Consider the following 22,645-nt stretch of genomic DNA (forward strand, 5'->3'; position numbering starts at 1 on the left):
ACTATTTCAGATGTTACTTGTCCTACTTCTGGTTAGTTCCAGGCTCCTAGATTCTAAAAACGATTGTCCACAATTTTTCTAAGGATCCTCCATTGGGATATTGCTTTAGCCACAGGTTTCCTCTGAACACACATTGAGCAGAGAACTCTGGGCATATAAATTGCTATCTTATTGCAACCCCAGGCCTCCTTATTAGGCCCCTAATTATGGCTGTATCTGTGCATCAGGATTGGAACTGGGAGACTTGGGAGAATAGGAAGCTCAAAGACCAATTTGTTGACGCTTGTGTTCAGTTCCTCAAGTGACGAATTCATTTCATTTTTAGAATACCTGCTTCGGCAAGATCTGAAATGCGTGCTGGTAACAAGCTTGTTGATGTAACAGTAGTAAACCTTTTTGCAGAAAACGCAAAAGAAAATGAGATGACCATATCTAATGCAATTGATAAAGCAGTTGCAAACAACCGTAATACCTTTTCAGACTATACTAGTAAGTATGAAATAATTTTATTCAAAGCTTACCTAAACACCTACCTACCTTTTTGTAAACTTTCCCATTATATGTAAGAAGGGGGCAAGAGGAATTGGATAACTGAGTCTACAGATCTCCAAAAATGGGCTTTTTACAAGTCCTTTCTTACTCCCTTTCTTCTCTCACTTGCTTTCTACTCCTTTCTAACTCTCTCTCAACTCCTCAAACTGACCAGTTTGTTTCTCTTTTCGGAAGGTAGTCTTGGACAAATAGTCTCTGGACAGGGAAAGAGGAAGCAAGGTGAAACAAGAGGACTTTATCCCAAGTTATAGCTTTCCAAGCGATTAGAGAGATTTTACCTATACTGCTTGCCCTTTAGGCGGATACACAAACTCATAGCCTTGCTGTAACAATTCACTTTTGCTGTGTTACAAACCACCCCAAAACTTAGTGGCCTATTTATTTATAGCAATGCCATCATTCTGTGGGTCAGAACTTGGACTGGGCCCAGCCGGGCAGTTCTGCTGATCCAGGCCAGGCGTGGCTGATCTCTGCTGGGCTCACTTAAGCAATTGCTGTTAGTGCTGGGTGGGTCAGCTGGGGGCTGACTGATCTAAGGTGGTTCAGCGGGATGGTTTGTCTCTGCTCCACATGGTCTCTCATCCTTCAGCAGGCTAGTCCTAAAGAGGTTCAAAAGGCAGCGAGGGGGTAAGTTTCAATGCATAGGTATTTCTCAGATTTCTGCTTAGCTGTCGTAATGGCCAAAGCAATTCACATGACCAAGAGCAGTGTGTCAGGCCCTAGCAAAGGGCATGAGTCCAGGAAGGCATGAGCAAATTGACCCTCTTACAGCAGTCATCAGAAGTTCCCCATCTCAGAGATACCCGCCATGGTGGAAGCGTTGTGCAGCTGATTCTCAGTCCTGGCTGCCAAGTCCAAAGGCGTCTGCCGAGGCACCATTGGTTTGTCTGCAGCATCTGACACGGGTCCTTTCCTGTCCTGAGGTCCTCTTCTCCCTGCGCCCCTCCCCCCAATCATACTCATGATTCCCTTCCTGCCTCCCTCGTCCTTTTCTTCGATGTTTCTAAAACTCTTTAGTCTCTTAAAATGTTCACTTTTTAATGATTGTAACCTCCTTGACCTAGGGTCCCAAACTTCTCTTTCTGAAAATATAAATAAGTCCTGTTCATTTATAGCTTTCCAGCACCTCTTCTCTTTCCTCACGATTTCACAAAGACCCTCACTATTCTCTCAGGACCTGGAGTGCAAATGCTCTATGAAAAGACATTTAAATTCTACCAGAAGGGATGGGCGCTCCTCCTACCGTTCGCTCTCCTTGGGCTGCAGTCCCGCCAGCAATGCCCATTCAACTCTTTCCATCTAAGTGTCATTTTCAGGCAGGGAGACTGGAGAAAATAGTTGGGGAGCCATTCTGTTTGTCTTATGTTATCCATCAACATTACACCAAGCAGGCCTGGCCTCTCCTTGAGCCCCTATAGCATGGAAAACACACGCATATGTACACACACACACACACACACACACACACACACACACACGCCTCCATTCGTTTACCCATTTTCCCACTTCATCCCTTTGCTCTTTGTTACTGGATTTTGTTGTTGTTTTGGGTTTGGCTTATTGAGCTCTTTGGGGGCTCTGGCCTTCCTCTTACACTGGTAATATTCTGTCTTTGGTTTTGGGACCTTCTTTCCATGTTTTTTTTTATGTCCCATTTGATAGCTTCCTGTGCAAACCATGCCAGTTTCTATTCCCTGGCCCTCTCCCACATTTTTTTTTTTTTACAGCTCATTTAGCAACTGCACAGTTAGAATTACATCTTCAGAGCTTCTAACATTCTCGAGTTGTATTCGTCTTCCAGAGTCTCGTGCCACAGAGTTATACCTTTTCCCTTCTGAACATTCCAATTTTTACTCTGTCAAAGTCATACTCCAATCTCTGGCTATCACTTAGTTCTCGTATTCCAAGGGACCCATCACTACTACCTGCCCATCGATTTCTCCTTGGGCCAGAATTTGGTGCAGAGTAGCAATTCATGCAGTCGCAACCCCTACTCCCTGGGAGATGAAATTGCCAGCAAGGCAAGATGAACCTTAGCATACACTCTGCTTTTGGCTAGATGAGACTTCTAGCAAGTGCGAGGAAGCCGAGGGGCCCCATCAGCATGGAGACTGACCACTCAGAGTGGTTGCCAGCTAAAAATAACCAGTGCATTCTTCAAGATAAAGTTGGGGTCCCCTGTGTAATTCTCTCATTTGGGATCTCCTCTGTAACCGCCTTGGCTTGAGGCCCTGTCACACTTGAAACCATTTGGCCTCGGCTCGAGAATTACTCTCTCTTGACAACTCCTCTCAACATCTCTCCACTCTGAGGCCAGGCATGCGCTCTTACACACATTAACAAATGCCAGTTAGACGTGGCCACAGCAGCCTGCACGCCCAGCAAAGGGAAGTGAGAGGCTCGGGACTTTTAGGGGGAAACACCTTTTTCTGCTTCCCGCTTCTGCTGCAAAGACGGAGTCTGCCTTCAGTGTCAAAAGTTGTAGGATCTTTTTTCTCTAGACCAGGCGTCTTCAAACTACAGCCCGCGGGCCACATGTGGGTGTTTTTGCCGTTTTGTTTTTTTTTACTTCAAAATAAGATATGTGCAGTGTGCATAGGAATTTGTTCATAGTTTTTTTTAAACTATAGTCCGGCCCTCCAACGGTCTGGGGGACAGTGAACTGGGCCCCTGTTTAAAAAGTTTGAGGACCCCTGCTCTAGACTTTTAATCGGAGGCATTTTTAAATAGCATGAAGGAAGGTTTGTGACAGGTCTGGGATGTTTAGAAGAGAGTAGCCACATAACTGTTCTACCTCCTCTTCTCTCCTCCTAGTCTAATCTCAGGTTTATCTTTTTATTCCAAATGCCTTCCAATCTGCTTCTAGAGTAACGTTCTTTTTAAAAATATATATATTTTATTGGTTTTTTACAGAGAGGAAGGGAGAGGGATAGAGAGTTAGAAACGTCAATGAGAAAGAAACATCGATGAGAGAGAAACATTGATCAGCTGCCTCCTGCACACCCTCTACTGGGGATGTGCCCACAACCAAGGTACATGCCCTTGACCAGAATCGAACCTGGGACCCTTCAGTCTGCAGGCCGATGCTCTATCCACTGAGCCAAACCAGTTAGGGCTAGAGTAACATTCTTTTCAAATTTATTTTTCAGCTACAGTTGACATACAATATTATATTAGTTTCAAGTGTATAGCATAGTGATTAGACATTTATATGCCTTACAAAGCGGTCACCCTGATAAGTCTAGTACCCATCTACCACCATACAGTTATTACAGTGTTATTGACTATGTTCCCTGTTCTGTACTGTACATCCCTGTGACTATTTTTGTAACTGGCGATTTGCACTTCTTAACACTTCTTAATCCCTTTGTCTTTTTCACCCACTCCCTCATTCTCCCTCCCATCTGGTAATCATCAGTTTGTTCTCTGTATCTATGAGCTTGTTTCTGTTTGTTTGTTTTGTTTTTTAGATTCCACATATACATGAAATTATATGGTATTTCTCTTTCTGATTTATCTCACTTGGCAAAATATCCGCTAGTCCATCTATGTGGTCACATATGGCAAGATTTCATTCTTTTTATGGCTGAGTGATATTCCACTGTGCATATGTATATCACCTCTTTATCCATTCTAGACTAACATCCTTCAAAGATTGCTTTTTCATGCCATGCTCCTGCTCAGAATCTACCAATGGATTCCCAGGCTTATGGGATAAAAGTCTCATCCTTAGCCTTGGCATTCAAACCCTGCTACACCTGTGAATGAACAAAAGAATGATGATTTGTTGAGACTCCAACAGTGGGCGTGCACTTACATTAGCTCACTCAGTTCTCACAACAATCATGTGAAGTAAGAATTACTCGCCCCATCTTATTGATTGAGGGAACTTGGACCCTCCAAAAATCAAATGATTGAACAGAGAGAGCCCATAGCCAAGAGCCCAAATGGCACAGCCAAGAATTTTCTATTTTTTTACCCTTTACCACACTGCCCTTCCCCTACCCACATACACCACTACTCCTGAACAAGAATTCTTTGCTTCTGCTCATGCCTTGTTTTCTCTACTTAGAAAGACTTTGCCTCTCCTCTGACTGTTCAAATCTTCCCTATCTTTCAAGGCAGCCCAATTCCCATCTCCTCCATGATGTTACCTTTAGCAACTTGAGCCCCTAACGTCCCATTGTACTTAAAGTCTGGATTATGAGTTGCTTGAAACAACTCTCTATGGGTTCAAACGTGTCATTCTACAAAGATGGGACCCAAAAGTTATATAGCTACTGTGTCCCCTGTGGAACCAGCATCGAGCGAGGGACAGAAGGTATCTTGAACTGGAACATAATTGCACTGCTTTCGATGGAATTAATTTGAATTGAATAACGTAAGGAAATTATCATGGAAGAGAGGATTGGGGAGTCGGGTTTTAGAATCCCAGATTTTCATTTGTTAAATCCCAAAGCTTATTAAAAGACAGTTATAACAACACATATATTTTGGAATTACCTGTGCCGATCTTGCTCTTACCAGCGCAAGATCGGTGTGATTACTATGGTTGTGAGAAGGCGCAAGATGACTGCAGGGACATCTTACAGTGCAAGTGCAAACCGGAACTGTCAAGGCCCAACCCACAGACGGCTTTGTGTCTTGGTAAGTGTCCCACCTGCTTCTAAATGTTCTGCACCGCGCCGGCCCTCTCTCCTGCCACATTTGCAAAACACAGACTTTACTGCTCACGTGTCTAGGGGCTGAGGGCTGTGACATTTGGCTCCAGACACATGTCCGAAGTGGGGGCCTGGCCAAGAGCTGGTGCGGCGGCCCGTGGGCAGCTTCTCGGGGCACACTGTGTGCACGGCCCAGGAGCACCTCACTTTGCCTAGAAAAAGAAATGTGAAAAAAATTGTATTCCGCGACATATCACTTTGGGGTTAAAGAGGCTGGTTCTGAAGATGACCCAGAATTCACTCTGTTTTGAAGCTTTGGGTTCAAAGTGTCCTGATAACTGCAATGCAGAGCACAACAAGCAGTGCCTGGTGCGGAGCAGTGGGAGCCCTGACTGCGTGTGCCTGCCGGGCTACCAGAAGGATGCCCAGGGGAGCTGCCAAGCGTAAGAGAAACCATTCCCTTTTTATCTTGCCATGGCTGGAGCTGATGTATGGGGTAAAGGATAAGGATAGAGCTTGCAACATGGCTTAGGGTCAGGAAGGTGGTATCCTGGCGTAAGTTCTCACAGCAATCATGTGAAGTAAGAATTACTAGCCCCATTTTATAGATTGAAGTCTAGAGCATCATCATCGTCAACAGCAGTTTCTGAGCACGTCTATGTGCTGGGAGCCACACTAGGGATACCTCTCATACAACAGCACCGTCAGAAACATGCCAGTCCCCCATTTGCAGGTGAGGAAACTGAAGCTCAGAGGATATCCATCCTTTTCTTCAGCTCACGGGCCAGCAAATACATGCAGAGACCCAGGGCCTCCCAGCCCGAGGGGGTCCTACTATGCTCCATGCCTCTGGGGTTCCGCTCCCCTGGGATAGCTGAATATTCCCAGAGCTCAGGGGACGGAGTATTCTGTCAGTAGAAAATGAGACTGCCTGGGATTATGTGACCCCCCCTAAACCTTCTAGAGCTCCATGGAAGATGCTCACCGGGAGAATGGGACTATAGGGAAGGAGAGAGAAACAGGAGAAAGAACAAGGGAGGGGAGGATGAGAGAACGGTGGAAAGGAAGACGTGGGGCAGGGAGGGAACTCTGACACGCTCTTTACCATGGTTTCCTGTCATGTGTTGTATCTTAGGTGTCCATTTGGCTACAGTGGAGTCAACTGTGAAGACGGTGAGCATAAAAGCCTTGCTTTGTTGTTAAGCACCTGAAAAACAAACATTAATCCCATTCAGAATTCAGCCCGGCCACCCAAAGCCTCTGGCTCCGTCATAGAGAGGGAGGGACCTGCCTGCAGCGTGTCCTCTGGGTGGTGCCAGCCCATCCCGCCCGCAGGTCACAGGCAGCAGCCCCTCTGCTGTAGGAAGTCACAGAACTCGGCCCAAGAGGTGGGCAGGCGCCTCTGGACAAGTTCCCAGTCAGCCAAGGGCATCCTAACGTCCTCTCCATTTCCTACAGTAGCTTAACGATGCATTTTTCTGCTACTAGAAAGGACAAAAGACCAGTGTATTCCAAACGTGCTTGTGGTTGTGGGAGAGAACTAGACACCAGACATTTCAATACTGAAATATTTTTCAGAGCTACTCAGTAGTTTGGGATCTGTTGTTGCAAAGTCAATGGCTTCGTTTCCTCCCACCCCTCACACCCACCAGGTTGGGACAAGTCTAACTTTACTAGAATATTTTAAATTATTTTATATTTAACATTTTACAAAAATGATCCAAGATGAGGGAAATATTACGTTTGGCCTCCAGCCAGCTCCAAAGTTAGTGATGAGAAATGCGCTCAGTTTCTACATATTTGCTGGCAGAACTGGATATACTAAGTCATTTCTTCCTTCTGGGCTTTCAGCGTCCACACCTATACAATGAGAAGGTCAGGCTGGGTGACCTTGGAGGTGTAATGGTCTACGGCCCCATGAACCCAGGCGGAGGCATACATGACAGTCACGTTGCAGAGAGAGAAAGGGTCCAGGGCAGCACTATCTAATAGAAACATAATGTGAGCATCATATTTAACTTAAAATTGTAAAATTCTAAGTACATTTTTAAAAGTAAAGAGAAATGGATTTTAATGACATTTTATTTCACTCCACATATCAAAGATGTTATCACTTCAACATGTAATCAACATAAGAATTATTCACGGGATATTTCACAGTGTTTTTCAAATGTGTTTGAAATCCACTGGGCATGTTACACTTACTGGCCATCTCATAGCCATATTGCAAGTGCTCAGGTAGACAACAGATCTGGAGAGGGAGGATGGTGGTAATGAACCTGCGGACTCTCCCCTCACCCATTCTACCAAGCCATTGCCTATCTCCTCTATGAGTGACAACTTAACTCCAACCTACTGGGTTCCCCCCCGCTTATCATCCAGGTCAGGTGTGGTGGGCAGCCAAAGGCAGCAGAGCTCAGAAGGGAGTGTGGTCCTCGGTTGAGATCCCATCCCCCACAAAGCCCATGGCCTCCATGGCCGCCTTCGCGTTTCTGGTCTTTTATCTGGCAAGGCTGCCTCTTTTGATTGAGTTCTGCAGATACGGTTGGGGTTTGGAGGTGGGGGGAGAGGTGAGGGACCCATCCAAGCTGGCCCCAGAGGGGTCCGAGCTGAGAGCCTGATTGGGTGAGCCTCTGGAGACCATGCACCTGTGCAGGAGACAGACAGTGGGGGCTTGCTTGTAGGATACTGCTCCTACTCGTCTCTTTTCCCTTCCAGAATTTCAGCTGATTCTCACTATCGTGGGCACCGTTGCTGGCATCCTCATTCTTGGCATGGTGATTGCACTTATCTACCTGAGGTATGGAATGGAAGTGTCCCTGTCCTGGGGCACAGCGCCACCGGCATTACACTCTGGTTTGCAAAACACACGCAGCCTTTCCCAGGCAAGAGAAGGGATGTGGGCGAGGCTTCTCTAAAACCATGGAATGTTTTCTCATACCTTCTGATTACATAAGCTCTACATGATCATTGCAGGAAGTCTGGAAAATACGGAAGTGTCTAAAGGAGCAGAATAAAACCACCCCAAAACCCACCACTCTGAGGCAACTAACATTTTGGCATATACCCTTCTGGGTTTTTCTCTATCTTTTGAAAGGATATTATATACATACTAGAGGCCCGATGCACGAAGTTCATGCAAGGGGCTCTCAGCCCTCGCAGCCCTGGCTTCATCTGGAAGGTTGTCCGGAAGGACATCCGGAAGGTCTTTCAGCTGTCCAGGCTAATTAGCATATTACACTTTTATTATTATGTAATTTTGTGTCCTTTGTGTTTAAAAAAGTATTTGTTGAAGTTATTTTTGCTTAACACTGTAATGCGGCATAGCAGCCATTTCCTTGTGTCATAAAAACTCTTTGTGAACAGTATTTAACTCCATTGATGTTGTCAAATGTCATTTCCATGAAGTCAGTCCCTGGCCGGGACTTTGCTGCAGAGGATGGAAAATAGCCTCAACTGGAGCCCCTGGGTTTTAAGTGGAAACGTTTTCTCTCAGCTAGAGGCCTTAAGTGCTCTTCTTAAGAACTTAAGTAGGGCCCATTCATTTATTCAACAAGTAGTTAGATACCCTAAAGTTCCCTTCATTAGCAGGGAGAGAGAATGCTATTAACCATTCCATTCTTGTTTGGTTGGTTTTTGTTTTTTTGGTTAATCCTCACCTGAGGATATATTTTTTATTTTTCATTGATTTTTAGAGAGAGCAGAAGGGAGAGGGAGAGACAGAGAGAAACATGCTGTGAGAGAGACACATCGATTGGTTGTCTTCTGCTTCACCCCAACCAGAGCCAGGGAACCTGCAACCAACGTACATGCCCTTGACTGGAATCAAACCTGGGGACCCTTCAGTCTGAGAGCTGACGCTCTAGCCACTGAGCCAAACCGGCGAGGGCCATCCCGTCCATCCTAAATGTGCCAAGTGGTGAGCCACTTAAACAGGAAACAATCTACTTTTTAAAAAGAACATTTAGCTCATACCTTACATTTTGGCAAAATATGTTTGCCCTCTAACATGTGAGGATACGTAGATTCGTAGGTTCCTAGAATAGTGTTTCTTCCCTTTTTTAAAATTTCACTTTGATATTACCTCTTCCCCAGAGACAATTATAAGGACAAAAAGCTGGGAACTGGGACTGGATCCGTCCCTTTTCCAGGGAGAGGGCCGGAACATTCCCTCACGGCCCATGGCTGCCTCCTCCTTTTAAGAGAAGACCAGCTCTCTGTGCCGGGCCTCCAGGGCCCGCTGGGGCTGCTGTGGAACCTTGTGGCCCGGGACAGCCATGCCCCCTTCTTCCTGTTTGCTCCTCACTCAGCCTGATTCCTGGTTCTTGGGAACACACCCCAGGGGGTACTTCCTGGCCATTTGGAAGGAAAGAAAGCCTCTCCTCAGGCCCCTGAGACAGGAGTTGTCAGAGGGTAGGAGCTCTGTGGTGGGCTGGGCTGGCCATTAGGGTCCAGAGTGAGTGGGTCTTCCCTTACGACATTCTCAGGGATGGAGGAAGAGTGACTGTCACCCTGGGAGGGCTCTGTGGGCATCATGGATGCAACTGTCCCCAAATCCTACTCCTATCGTCTAGGGCAGTGGTGGGCAAACCGCAGCTCGTGATCCACATGCGGCTCGCAAGCCACGGTTTGCTGCTCTGTTGACTAATGAGTTTGCCGACCACTGGACTAGACTAAATGTTACCATGTAGTTGGAAGCTGTGAGGATTAGGCAATTGTGGCATATTGTGTGCAAAGAGGTAAAGGGTAGTATATGACAGTGGTCGGCAAACTCATTAGTCAACAGAGCGGCAAACCACGGCTCGCGAGCCGCATGTGGCTCGCAAGCCGCCGTTTGCCGACCACTGGTCTAGGGCACTGCAGGGGCAGGTCTGTGGCCCGAGGAACAGAAGGAAGAATAGGGTCACGATCAGGGTGAATTGGGGCAGATGCCTCCTTCACTTGCAAGAACTTCACTTGGCTTGAAATGCTTATCCCCGAGAGGCCAATACGGAAAGGTAGTAAGACCTGTATACCTTTTTTTTTTTAATATATTTTATTGATTTTTTACAGAGAGGAAGGGAGAGAGATAGAGAGCTAGAAACATCAATGAGAGAGAAACATCGACCAGCTGCCTCCTGCACACCCCCTACCGGGGATGTGCCCGCAACCAAGGTACATGCCCTTGACCGGAATCGAACCTGGGACCTTTCAGCCCGCAGGCCGATGCTCTATCCACTGAGCCAAACCGGTTTTGGCAAGACCTGTATACCTTGAACTTGTTTCCTGCACTGAGGTGCGTCTATAGACATAGACTTTGCTTGAATAGAAAAATGTATCATAAACCATCTTTTCTCTTTGACTTCTATTGTTATTTCCATAAATAATTCAAAAGCACACTTAAGAATACTAACATTAGCAAAATCTACATGGCCTGGTGGAATTAGATGGTAATGTCGGATCCCCGTTAGCCCTCTGGTTTTAATGGTTACACGAAGCTTATGAGGAGACAGTCCTCAGACTTACTACCGACTCTACACTGAAATATTATAGGTAATAGGACATCAGGTCTTCGACTTATGCCTAAATGGTTCAGAAATGTTAACAAGTGGGGAATCTGGGCACTGATGTATGAGAACTCTGCAATTTTTTGCCAATTCACATGTAAATTTTAAAATATTTGCAAATTTTAAAACGTTTTTTAAAAAGAGTATTGGCATTAACATTTGCTTTCAGGAACTTTCTGCTGTTGTCAGATCCTAATTCCCATTACTAATTACAGATCAAAGAAGAATAAGGGTATTGAAGAACAGAACCTGATTGAGAACGACTTTCAGAGTCTGAGACTGTCGACAACAGGCTTCAGCAATCTCGGAGCAGAAGGGAGCATCTTCCCTAAAGTCCGAGCCACCTTCAAGGACAGCCCCGCGCAGAATCCCTACTCGCAGAATCCCTATTCACAGAGAAACATGCCCCGCCCCGACTATTAGGTGAGTCGGTGGGCTTGGTTTGGCTTTCCTGAGTGCAAGGCCCCAGGGCAGAGTAGGGACTTGGCTATTGTATGTTTACCAAGCTCTGGCTGCCTCAAGGGCCCTTTTTTTTTTTTTTTTTTATCAAAAGAAAAAGATCAGAAGAAGCTCTCTGCCATTGTAAATAGCCACCATTTGGTCCCTAACACTGACCATCTTTGTGACTTTAGCTACATCACTTAATTCCTTGGCCAACTATTTCCTCAATAATAATAATAATAATAATAATAATAATAAGAAGAAGAAGAAGAAGAAGAAGAAGAAGAAAAAGCTTAATTTAGATTCCCTTAAGGTCCCTTGAAATTACAAGCTTCTATGGTTATGACCCCTGTGGTTTTGTGGGGGTTGTTACAATTCCCAGGCTGTTTAAGGACCCAGGACATAGGCCAGGCCTGAGGGGGACTGTTGGAGGTAAACATGGTTCTGTGGATCCTTTCCAGTCAGACCATGCGCCTCCCCCCTCACCCCCCCCCCCACCCCCGCCGCCTGACTTCAAGGCAACCTGATCACCTTCAGTGCATGGGACCAGCTCAACCAACTGAGCTGATCACTTTCTAAAGAGAAGAGAGAAGGCAAGTTGGGCTGGTGGTCCTGTATTTCCCATGGAAGGGCTGTCAAGGAGAGTGAATGGCTTATACTCATTGGATTTGTAGCTGGTGTTGCTCAGTGTAGTTGGTCCAAAGCAAATGCTGAAAGGAGGAAGCCTGTAAGAGGCGACTCTCATGGAGAGAATGACCAAGGGGCTGAGGGGGACAGAGGAGAGATGGTGAAGGAGGAGGACACGGCGGGGGAGGGGGGGGGGCAGAGAAGAGCCAGGAAAATGAAGGCAAGGAAAGAAATTATTTTTTTCTTTTTGCTAAAAAGGAAAGAAAAGGGGAGCAAGGGAAAGAAGAAAGGGTTAGGGTGAGGCATACCCAGAGGAGTAGAAAAATAGAGGATTAAGGAGGAGGGTCCAGAGGGGGCCGGAGGGGGCTGAGGTGGGCAGGCATAGGCTCCGAGGTCTCGTGGGGACATTTCACCTCTGCAGGCTGCCCAGGTGAGCACACTGCCCTTTGAGGATCTGAACATGTTGGGAAAACGTGGATTTTTATTTTGAAATCCTACGGTTTATGTTGTGCATAAACTTTCCTTATCACGGAAATCTAAGTGAGTAATGTGAGTACAAAGGGATGACTTGCACAAGAGGCACCATGTTGGGTCAGACGCGGGCTGGCCGGCAATAGCCGCAAACGGATGTCCTTGGGGAGTGCCTGTTGGCCCCACCTGAGGTGAACACAAAACACCAAACTCATTAGGAACCTCCTTTCCTCCTTATCAGTGGAGACCTCACTTTAAGTAAAACCTCTAACGAGAGCCCTTCAGTGGTAGAATAAGTGTGGGGTTTAGAGTCAGCCAGACCTGGGTTCAAAGCCTTGCCCTTCCTGTTTACTAGCTCTGTGATCCCAGACAAGTGATTTGTTTTCTCATCTGTGAAATGGACAAAATGCATCCTAGCTCATAGGACAAAGATCTAACACCGTGACAGGTTCTAATTTTAAAAATAGTATTCAAAGAATGTTCATCAAAATAATGTTAATAATTTATGCATCTAAATTTTCTCATGTTTCTGTTGGGACACTGCTTTTCTAAGAGTTTTCCTTTTCCTTCTTCCTTTCCCTCTTTTTGTCTAGGACGGTAAAACATTTGGAACCATCCAGGGCCCTTAACTCAGTGTCTGAGCTTTAACTTTGACTAAGAGACTGATGGAGCAGTGAGTAGCAGTGAAGACCTGGCCTGGTATTGTTCTTCCATCTGACATCCAGCCTGAGTGGAAGTTGGGAATGTTTGCAATGACGACAGCTTGTTTGCTATCTAAGACCCTATGAAATTAAAGGCACTCAGATGCTATTAGCACTTGTAAGACAGTTGATTTTCTCCAAGCAGTACAATGGTTAGGGTTTTTGTTGTTTGGTATATATATATATTTTTCCTGGTGGACAACAATAACCATTTCTAATCTAGAGGCGAGTTCCCAAGATTGTTTACTCCTGGGGAAATGTTGCTCTTGAGTTGATAGCCTGCAGATGAGTGACCCACTTCTGGGAGATGCTCACACAGCAGCTGTGGGGGTGCCGGGGCATTGGCAGAGACACCACCTTCTAAGGTTCTTCTATCCCATTGCATTGCTCTTGAATTGCCGGTGCCTGTGACATGGCCTCACACCAAGAAGACAGAAAACAGACATGTCTCGGATGTTTGGGAGGAGTGATGGAATACAGGAACTTTTTGTGAATTGGAAGGCCTGGACTAGCAGTGTCCATCGCGGGGTGCATTTTAGAGTGTTTGAAATGCCAGTAGGTGAGAGAGGCAGGGAGAAAAGTCATGACCTTCAGAAGCAGGAGGGACATCAGCAGGAGGAAGCTGGACTGGGAGATGAGTGAGGACAAGGTGCCTGGGTCGCCTTGGTCCTCAGATTCCCTTCATTGGTGAGCAAATGGGCACTTCCTCTAATGCATGCCCTACCCAAGGCCCAGAGCCCAGGGGAAGGTGTGAAGACAAAAACCCCAGGGGCGAGAGCTTGAAGTCACCTTGGAATTGCAGACATCCTGTCTGGCTGGTGGTGGGAGAGGGAGCTTGTGCTCTGGATCCAGATGTCCAGCCTTGTGATGCAGGTTCCAGAGGCCCTTCACTGGGGCCTCCGCCTTCCCTGGCGACAGAGGCCTTGCTGTGGCCACCACACACCCAAGAAGCCACCTCCCGCACGGCCTTTCTTTAATGTCCGTAGTGTCCTTATGTATGTCTAATGTCTGGTCCCCTGGCAAGTTATTTTTATTTGTTGTTACTATTATTTGGTGTTGACTGTTCATGTGAAAGGTAACAAATAAAGTGTCTTTGGTAGATGGCGTCCCTCTTCGTGTCCCTTGTGTTCGGAGCTTTCGGTGCTGCACACGCCGCAGTAAGTCTCACTTTCGGTAGCAACCATGACACATGGCACGCTAGACTGACACCTGCTGTCCTCCTCAGGGGCGGTGGGATGACCCAAGGCATTTTTAAACAGAGAGTAGATGTTTTCAGCTGCTTCCTGGTGCACATCCCACTGCCCTCCCATTAGGAAACAGCCAAGCCCCTCCGGTGGGACTGATTGGCCCCGCAGCTCCCAGGGGCGGGTTTTGGTTAGCCTGAGCCAATCAGCAGAATCCCATCCCCCCTTGCTACAGTGACTGACTGAAGAGTGAGTTACCTGGCCTAAACGGATGCAATTAGAATGAAGCCCAGACTCTGGCAGGAGGCTTGGGGGAAGAGAAACGCTTTCTTCTGGAGAATGGGCTAGAGGAGGCGAAGCCTCGAACTGCTCCAGTTTTGCTGAGCTGACAAAGAGGAAGACAGAGCTGAGAAGACCACGGGAATATGAAGCCGGAGTATACAATCAGGCCATACCTAGGGCCTCTGGATTCGACTGTTAGGCCAGGTTGAGAACAGGCGTACCTGGAAGATGTTGTGGGTTCGGTTCCAAACCACTGCAATAAAGCAAGTTGTAACCTTTTTGCTGGTGAAGGGTCTTGCTTTCAATTTGTAAAAAAAAAATTGCAACATCTGTGAAGTGTAATATAGCAACGTGAACTAAAACGAGGTAAGTCTATTTGGCCTTGTTCACAATTCCTGCTTCACAGTTTCTGAAACTCGGAATTTCCTAGGTGTGGAGAGTGAAAAAAAAAAAAGTGTCTTTTGTTAGGTTAATGAGGTGACTTTTGGAAAGCGCTCACTTAAGGAACCAATGGAACCAACCATGTGACTGGAGGGTTGGAACTTTCAGTCCCACCCCTAAATCAACCACCAATGGCCAGTGATTTAATCAATCATGATTAGGTAACTGAAGCCTCCATAAAAACCCACCAGGCTGGGGTTTGGAGAGGGGTGGGGGTGGGGTGGGGGGCATGATGAACAGTAAAGATTCAGGGAGTGTACCATACCTAGAGGGCATGCATCTGCCCCTTCCCACATACCTGGCCCTTTGCATCTCTTCCATCTGGCTGTTCCTGGGCTCTATCCTTTAACAAACCAGTGATCGAGTAAGTAATGTTTCTCTAAATTCTGTGAGCTCTTCTAGCAAATCAACTGAACCCAAGGAGGGGTGGTAGGAACCTCTGATTTACAGCCAGGTGGTCAGGAGTCAGATGACAACCTGGACTTGTGGTTAGCATGCTGAGCTGGAGGGGGTCGTTGGAACCTCCAGTCTGTGGCCAGTAGGTCAGCACAGTGTGCAGCTGGTGGCTGAAGTGGGTGGAGGTGGGCAGCGGGGCAGTCTTGCAGGCCTGAATCCTTACCCTGTGGAATCTGGTGGATAGTGTCGGAACTGAGTTGAATTCTTGGGCACCCTGCTGGTTTCTGAGACCTGCTTGTTGGTGTGGGGGAACACCATGGTAGATCTTGGCCTCGAACCCAGTTTACTTAATAAATCTCCAGGTTTTTGTGTGTGGGTTTTTGGGGGTTTTGCTTGTTTGTTTGTTTGTTTTTAAGTGCAGGGACCTCTCTGACCTTGAGAAAGGCATCCTGGAATACAGGCCTAACACAGGGCAGGGGCATATACATGCCATTCTGCTGATCTCTGCATTAGACAGAAAGTTCTTTGAGGTCAGCAAGGGGTGAAACCAACTAGGGAAGGGCCACGGCCCTGACAGCCACTGGTCTCAGCACACATTGGAGTCACCGGAGGAGATTTAAAAATCCCTGATGCCGGGGCCGGGGTCTCATGCCAGAGCACTTCACTGGTGTAGGGCAGGCCTGAGCGTCCTGATTTTTAAGCTCCCCAGGTGATTCAAATGTGCAGCGGCGTTTGAGACGCACTTTAGATCTCCGCCAAGCCCCAGGTCACATCATTTCCCATTCCTTCCCCTCAAGAGTCTAGAAACCAGAAGCCCATTATGCAAGAAGCTTCCGTGGGCGCAACATCCTCACGGAGGAGGAGGTTAGGCGTAAAGGGTAGGCTTCCACACCAAAACAGCTTGAAACAAATCTTTGGGGAATTTTGCGCCTGAACCACCATCGCCCCTCTTACTTCTTCCTACCCGTTGGGCTAATTCTGAGGCCGGTAGGTGGCGCCGTCTCCTATGGCTTACAGGAAACCCAACTCCCTGCAAGACAACTCTTAAAGGGCTTGTTTGAAATCGTTAGCTTTTAATCCACCAATTCAAATAATTTTCCCTTGACTTCTTCTTTGTCTCTTCATTCCTCGCTCTTGTGCCAGGGAAGCATGAATGTTACTCAGCTCATTCTTATTGCAGTGTTGGCCTTATTTTTACTGGATCGTTGGAGATCATACATTGTTCCTTTTTATTGGCCCTATAATATCTTACATAGTATTGAAGTAGTGTTAATGTCATATTAATGGTGCATAAAATTTGGAATAATTGTTTAGATAATCAATGTTTTATTTAAGGGTGATTTTTTCAAAATAAAAAAAGGAGATAAATCAATTTTCACTGAAATCCATTTTTTAATATAAAAACAAAGTACCACTAGTGGGAGGTCTGTCTCTCATCAGCTTTTAGGAGGTGAGCAAGGTCTGGCTGAACTTTTTTAGAAAATGAGTTTGGGAGAGCTCAGGGGCACAGTATGGGGTTTTCCCAATCTCCAGGCTGTGAAATTTTTCTTTTATTTAAAGGCAGAAACAAAGCCTCATAATTCCTGTAGGCCCAGTAACATCTTTTCTGAGCCCACAATCATGATGTGTGGTCCAATAAAAGAATTGTCTCCTGCTTTCAGAAGAGAGCCACTTTGAAAAACAATGATGATAATAGTTAATATATTGTGGAGTGCTTAATGTATGCCAGGCACGATTCTTAGTTCTTTGCATATGTTAACCCCTTTAATTCTCACGATAATCACAAAGTAGGTACCATTATGAATTCTGTTCAGCAGTTGGGGAAGTAGAAGCAAGAAACACCCAAAGTCACATATGTGGTAAGAAGCACAGCTAGGGTTTGAACCCAGGCAGTCCAACTCCAGAGCCTAGCTCTGTCATTTAATGCCAAAAAAGTTGGCATGATGGGTATTTCAATGGTCAGTAGGGACAATGAGACCTATATTGGAAAATGAGAGGTTCCTATATTTTACAAGGCCTGGTACCTGATGAAAATAGAACTTCCTGGAGCTTATAGGTTAAAAGGCCTTTATTACCAAAAATGAAAAATTCTGTCTAAATTTATGCAATTATGAAATCGTTCAAATTTCAGAAAATAGTCTCTCCATTTAAAGTAATTCATTTAAATCCATATGCAAAATGCCTGCTGCTTTTTAAAAATATATATATATATTTTTATTGATTTCAGAGAGGAGAGGAAGGGAAAGGAAGAGAGAGATAGAAGCATCAATGATGAGAGAGAATCATTGATTGGCTGCATCCTACACGCCCCCTACTGGGGATCGAGCCTGCAACCCGGGCATATGCCTTTGACCGGAATCGAATCCCGGACCCTTCCGTCCGCACGCCGACGCTCTATCCACTGAGCCAAACTGGCTAGGGTGGCCTACTGCTTATTATTACCCCAGGTGTGGCTTCTGTCTTTGTTTGAGGGGCCCTCCAGCTTCTCTCTCCATTCTCAACCAGCTGTGGTGTCCTGCCCTTATGTGGTATTGGAGAACTCTTTTTTTAATTTAATGATTTAAAAAAAAATGTTTCTATTACAGTTGATATTTAATATTATTTTATATTAATTCCAGCTGTACAGAATAATGGTTAGACAATTACATCATTTACAAAGCGATACCCCAATAATTCAAGTGCCCACCATGGCACTGTACAATTCAGGATGGGGCAAAAGTAGGTTTATAGTTGTTTGTATGGAAAATAATACAATCCTATCTAATAAAAGAGTAATATGCAGATTGATCATCACTGCAACACACAATATAGCTGCCCCCATGTGGACACAAGATGGCCACCACAAGATGGCCAGCAGGAGAGCGCAGTTGGGAGGCACCCAGCCTGCAAGGGAGGGCAGTTGAGAGGGACCAGGCCTGCAAGGGAGGGCAGTTGGGAGGGACCAGGCCTGCAAGGGAGGGCAGTTGAGAGGGACCAGGCCTGCAAGGGAGGGCAGTTGGAGGTGATCTCCTGAGTGACCAGGCTGGCAGAGGAGGGAAGTTGGGGGCAAACAGGCTGGCAGCGGAGTGGTTAGGAGGTGATCAGGCTGGCAGGCAGAAGCGGTTAGGGGCAATCAGGAAGGCAGGCAGGCAAGCAGTTGGGAGCCAGCAGTCCTGGATTGTGAGAGGGATGTCCGACTGCCCATTTAGGCCCGATCCCGCTGGGATCGGGCCTAAATGGGCAGTCGGACATCCCTCTAGGGGGTCCCAGATTGGAGAGGGTACAGGCAGGGCTGAGGGACAACCCCCCTCCGTGCACGAATTTCGTGCACTGGGCCTCTAGTAATTAATAAATGATAATACAAAAATAAACTTCGTGTTTCATGTACTCACAGCTGTAAACCTACTTCCTCCCGTCCTGTAGTATTGATTATATTCCCTACGCTGTACTAGACTTCCCCATGACTATTTTGTAACTACCAATTTGTACTTCTTACCTTCAACCTTTTCACCCAGCCCCCCAAACTCTCCTCCCCTCTGGCAACCATCAGTTTGTTCTCTGCATCTATGAGTCTGTTTCTGTTTTGTTTGTTCATTTATTATGTTCTTTAGATTCCACATATAAGTGAAATCATATGGTGTTTGTCTTTCTCTGTCTGACTTATTTCACTTAGCATAATACTCTCTAAGTCCATTCATGCTGTGACAAATGCTAAGATTTCAGTCTTTTCATGACTGAGTAATATTCCACTGCAAATATGTATCACTGCTTTTTTAACAACTCATCTATTGATTGGCACTTGGGTTGCTTCCATATTTTGGCTATTATAAATAATGCTGCAATGAATATAGGGGTGCATATATTCTTTTGAATTAGAGTTTTGGGTTTCTTTAGATATATACCCAGAAGTGGCATTGCTGAGTCACAGGGCAGTTCTATTTTTAATATTTTGAGGAACCTCCATACTGTTTTTCAAAGTGACTACACCAGTCTGCATTCCCATCAACAGTGCACGAGGGTTCTCTTTTCTCCACATCCTCACCAACACTTGTTGTTTGTAGATTTATTGATGACTAGAGGCCCCGTTCACGAATTCGTGCATGGGTGGGGTCTCTGGGGGTGGCCTGTGGAGAATCGGGCCGAAACCAGTACTCCAACGCAGCCTGCCGCTCCTGCCTGCCACTCCCACCTGCCACTCCTGCTCATCCCGGCCCTGCTGTGCCTGCCGCAGGTTTGCGCCCAGTCAGTCCCAATTGGGAGAGGCTCGTGCAGCCACAGCAGTGCTTGCCAGTCATGAGCCCTGCATCTGGTGCCTGTTCTGAGGCAGGTGGAGGGGACCAGGATGTGATAGGCCCTCCAGGCGGGTGGTGGGATGCCCTTGCCAGCCCGGGATCCGGGTCCGTCTCTTTAACATTTGTGCTGGTTGTCGGGAGCCACCTGGCGGGCTCTTTTATATCGTTTCTGCCTTGTGGAACGTCTAAGGAGGGGAAGTGGCCGTGGTGGCTGAGGCGGGCTTCCAGGAGGCCAGCAGTGCTGGTGGAATCCAGTTGGCGGCACCAGTCCGTCGGTGCCTGGCTCGTTCTCTGGAGATTGGACCTGCTGGACTACTGAGGGAGGGAGTGGCTGCTGCCAGGCTGGTGGACTGCTGGGACTGTTGGTCAGCTTAGTGGTGCTCCTGCTTTGGCAGCGCACTGACCACCAGGGGGCAGCTCCTGAGCTGAGCATCTGCCCCCTGGTGGTCAATGCATGTCATAGCTACTGGTCGTTCCACTGGTCATTCTGCCGTTGGATCTATTTGCATATTAGGCTTTCATTATATAGGACTAGAGGCCCAATGCATGAAAATCATGCAAGAGTAGGCCTTCCTTCCCCCGGCTGCCAGCACCGGCTCCTCTCTGGCACCCAGGACCCGGGCTTCCCTTGCAGCCCCAGCTTTGTCGGAAGGTCATCTGAAAGGACATCTGAATAGTCGTTCTACTGTTCGGCCGTTTGGTCAATTTGCATATTATGCTTTTATTATTATAGACTAGGGGCCTGGTGTACAAAATTTGTGCACGGGGGGGTTCCCTCAGCCCAGCCTGCACCCTCTTCAATAGGGGAACCCTTGGGGGATGTCCGACTGCCGGTTGGACATCCCTCTTGCAATCTGGGACTGCTGGCTTCTAACTGCTCACTTGCCTGCCTGCCTGATCACCCCTAACTACCTCTGCCTGCCTGCCTGATTGTCCCTAACTTCCCTCCCCTCAGCCAGATCTCTCCCCCAACTGCCTCTGCCTGCCTGATCACCCCTAACTGCCCTCCCCTGCCAGCCTGATCTCACCCCCAAGTGCCCTCCCCTGCCGGCCTGATCTTGCCCCCAACAGCCCTCTCCTGCCGACCTGATCTCGCCCCCAACTGCCCTCCCCTGCTGGCCTGATTACCCCTAACTGCCTCTGCCTCAGCCCCCATCACCATGGCTTTGTCTGGAAGGAAGTCGGACGTCCAGAAGATGGCCAGTCAACCCGGTCTAGTTATCATATTACCCTTTTAGTAGTATAGATAGATTATATAGGATAGGATTGCTTAAATGATGGGTGGGGGAGGGGGGAGGAAGGGGAACCTTTTTCAGCAGGAAGAGAAGCTCTTGGCAGACAAAAACACACAATCCCTATATCTGCACTGACAGCCAGCCATATGCACTATGCTACCAAACTGGTCATGAAAAAATTGAACCGCTTTCTTACACCTTACACCAAACAGCTGTTGCCCTTAAAACCCCTCCTCAGCCACCACCTTAGGTTCTGCCTTCAAAGTTCACTCAGATTAGGTTCTAATTGGTCAGTTTCTATGCCAGTCAGCATTAAAAGCTCCACTTCCTAGGCAGCCATTGGCTCCTCACATTTCACCCAGATTAGGTTCTGATTGGTCAGTTTCTATGCCAGTCACCATCTCTAGGCCTATCTCTGGGCCTGATCAAAGAGGCAGGGCTGATCAGCAGCCCAGAGGAGGCCTGAAGAGAAACAGAGGCAGGGCTGCTGGTGAAGCCTGGAGAGAAAGAGAGAGGCAAGGGCTGATCAACAGCTGCCATGGAGGCTGGGAATCAGACCCTGCCTCTCTCTCTGCAGGCTTCTCTCTGGGCCTGATCTGCAGCCCCCTAGGCAGTCAGTGCTGGGTCGCCGCGGCAACCCAGCACTGACTTCCGGTGTTCGGTCAAGGCTTGGTCCTTATGGACCCTGGCTCTTTATATATATATATAGATAAGGTGTAAGAAGGTGGTCTAGTTTCACTTTTATTGCATGTATCTGTCCAATTTTCCCAACATCATTTATTGAAATAGATTGTCTTTACCCCACTGTATGTTCTTGCCATTAAGTAGCATGATAACTCCAACTGCGTTCTTTGTTCTTAAGATTGCTGTAGCTATTTGGGGTCTTTTTTGGTTCCATATAAGTTTTTGAACTATTTGTTCTAGTTCTGTGAAAAACACCATTGATATTTTGATAGGATTTGCATTGAATCAATAGGTTGCTTTGGTAGTATGAACATTTTAATGATGTTAATCCTTACTGTCCATGAGAACATTTATTTGTATCTTCTTCCATTTTTTTTTTTTCAGTGTCTTGTTATTCTCCAAGTACAGGTCTTTTACCTCCTTGGTTAGATTTATTTCTAGGTATTTTCTATTTTTGGAAATAATTGGAAATGAAATTGTTTTCTTAGTTTCTCTTTCTGATACTTCATCATCGGTGTCTAAAAATGCCACCAGTTTCTGAATATTTATTTTGTATCTTGCTATTTTGTATCTTGCTACTATGCTGAATTCATTTTTCAGTTCTAGTGGATTTTTGCTGGAATCTTTGGGGTTCTATCTATATGGTATCATGTCATTAGCAAATAATGATAGTTTTACTTCTTCCTTTCCAATTTGGATGCTTTTTGTTTCTTCTTTTTGTTTGATTGCTGTGGCTAGGACTTCCCATATCAAGTTGATTGAATAAGAGTGGTGGAAGTGGACATCCTCTTATTCCTGATCTTAAGGGAAACACGTTTAATTTTTCCCTGTTGAGTATGATGTTAGCTCATGTTAGTGGATTTGTCATATCCAGCCTTTATTATGTTGAGGTATGTTCCCTTTATTCACATTGTGCTGAGAGTTTTTTATCATAACAATGGTCATATGATTTTTATCCTACATTTTATTTATGTGGTTTATTATATTAATTGATTCACAGATATTGTACTAATCTTGCATCCCAGGAATAAATCCCACTTGATCTTTTTAATGTATTGTTGGATTTGGTTTGCTAATATTTTGTTGAGGATTTTAGTATCTATGTTCATCAGGGATATTGGCCCACAATTTTCTTTCTTTGTCATGTCTTTAA

The 22,645-nt window shown here is 46.3% G+C and overlaps 1 protein-coding gene across 1 annotated transcript in view; it reads left to right on the top strand.

Annotated features, from left to right (window-relative positions):
- MUC13 (mucin 13, cell surface associated) overlaps positions 1-11,182 on the top strand; it is a 33,117-nt gene extending 21,935 nt beyond the window's left edge. Inside the window, exons 6-11 of the mRNA XM_054709670.1 lie at positions 326-489; positions 5,080-5,199; positions 5,527-5,656; positions 6,349-6,386; positions 7,932-8,013; positions 10,975-11,182. Coding sequence (XP_054565645.1) covers positions 326-489; positions 5,080-5,199; positions 5,527-5,656; positions 6,349-6,386; positions 7,932-8,013; positions 10,975-11,182 — 742 coding nt within the window. The remainder of the gene's footprint in view (positions 1-325; positions 490-5,079; positions 5,200-5,526; positions 5,657-6,348; positions 6,387-7,931; positions 8,014-10,974) is intronic.
- Positions 11,183-22,645: the final 11,463 nt, after the last annotated feature.

This window comes from Eptesicus fuscus, chromosome 3 (assembly GCF_027574615.1).
Source record: "Eptesicus fuscus isolate TK198812 chromosome 3, DD_ASM_mEF_20220401, whole genome shotgun sequence".
NCBI lineage: Eukaryota > Metazoa > Chordata > Mammalia > Chiroptera > Vespertilionidae > Eptesicus > Eptesicus fuscus.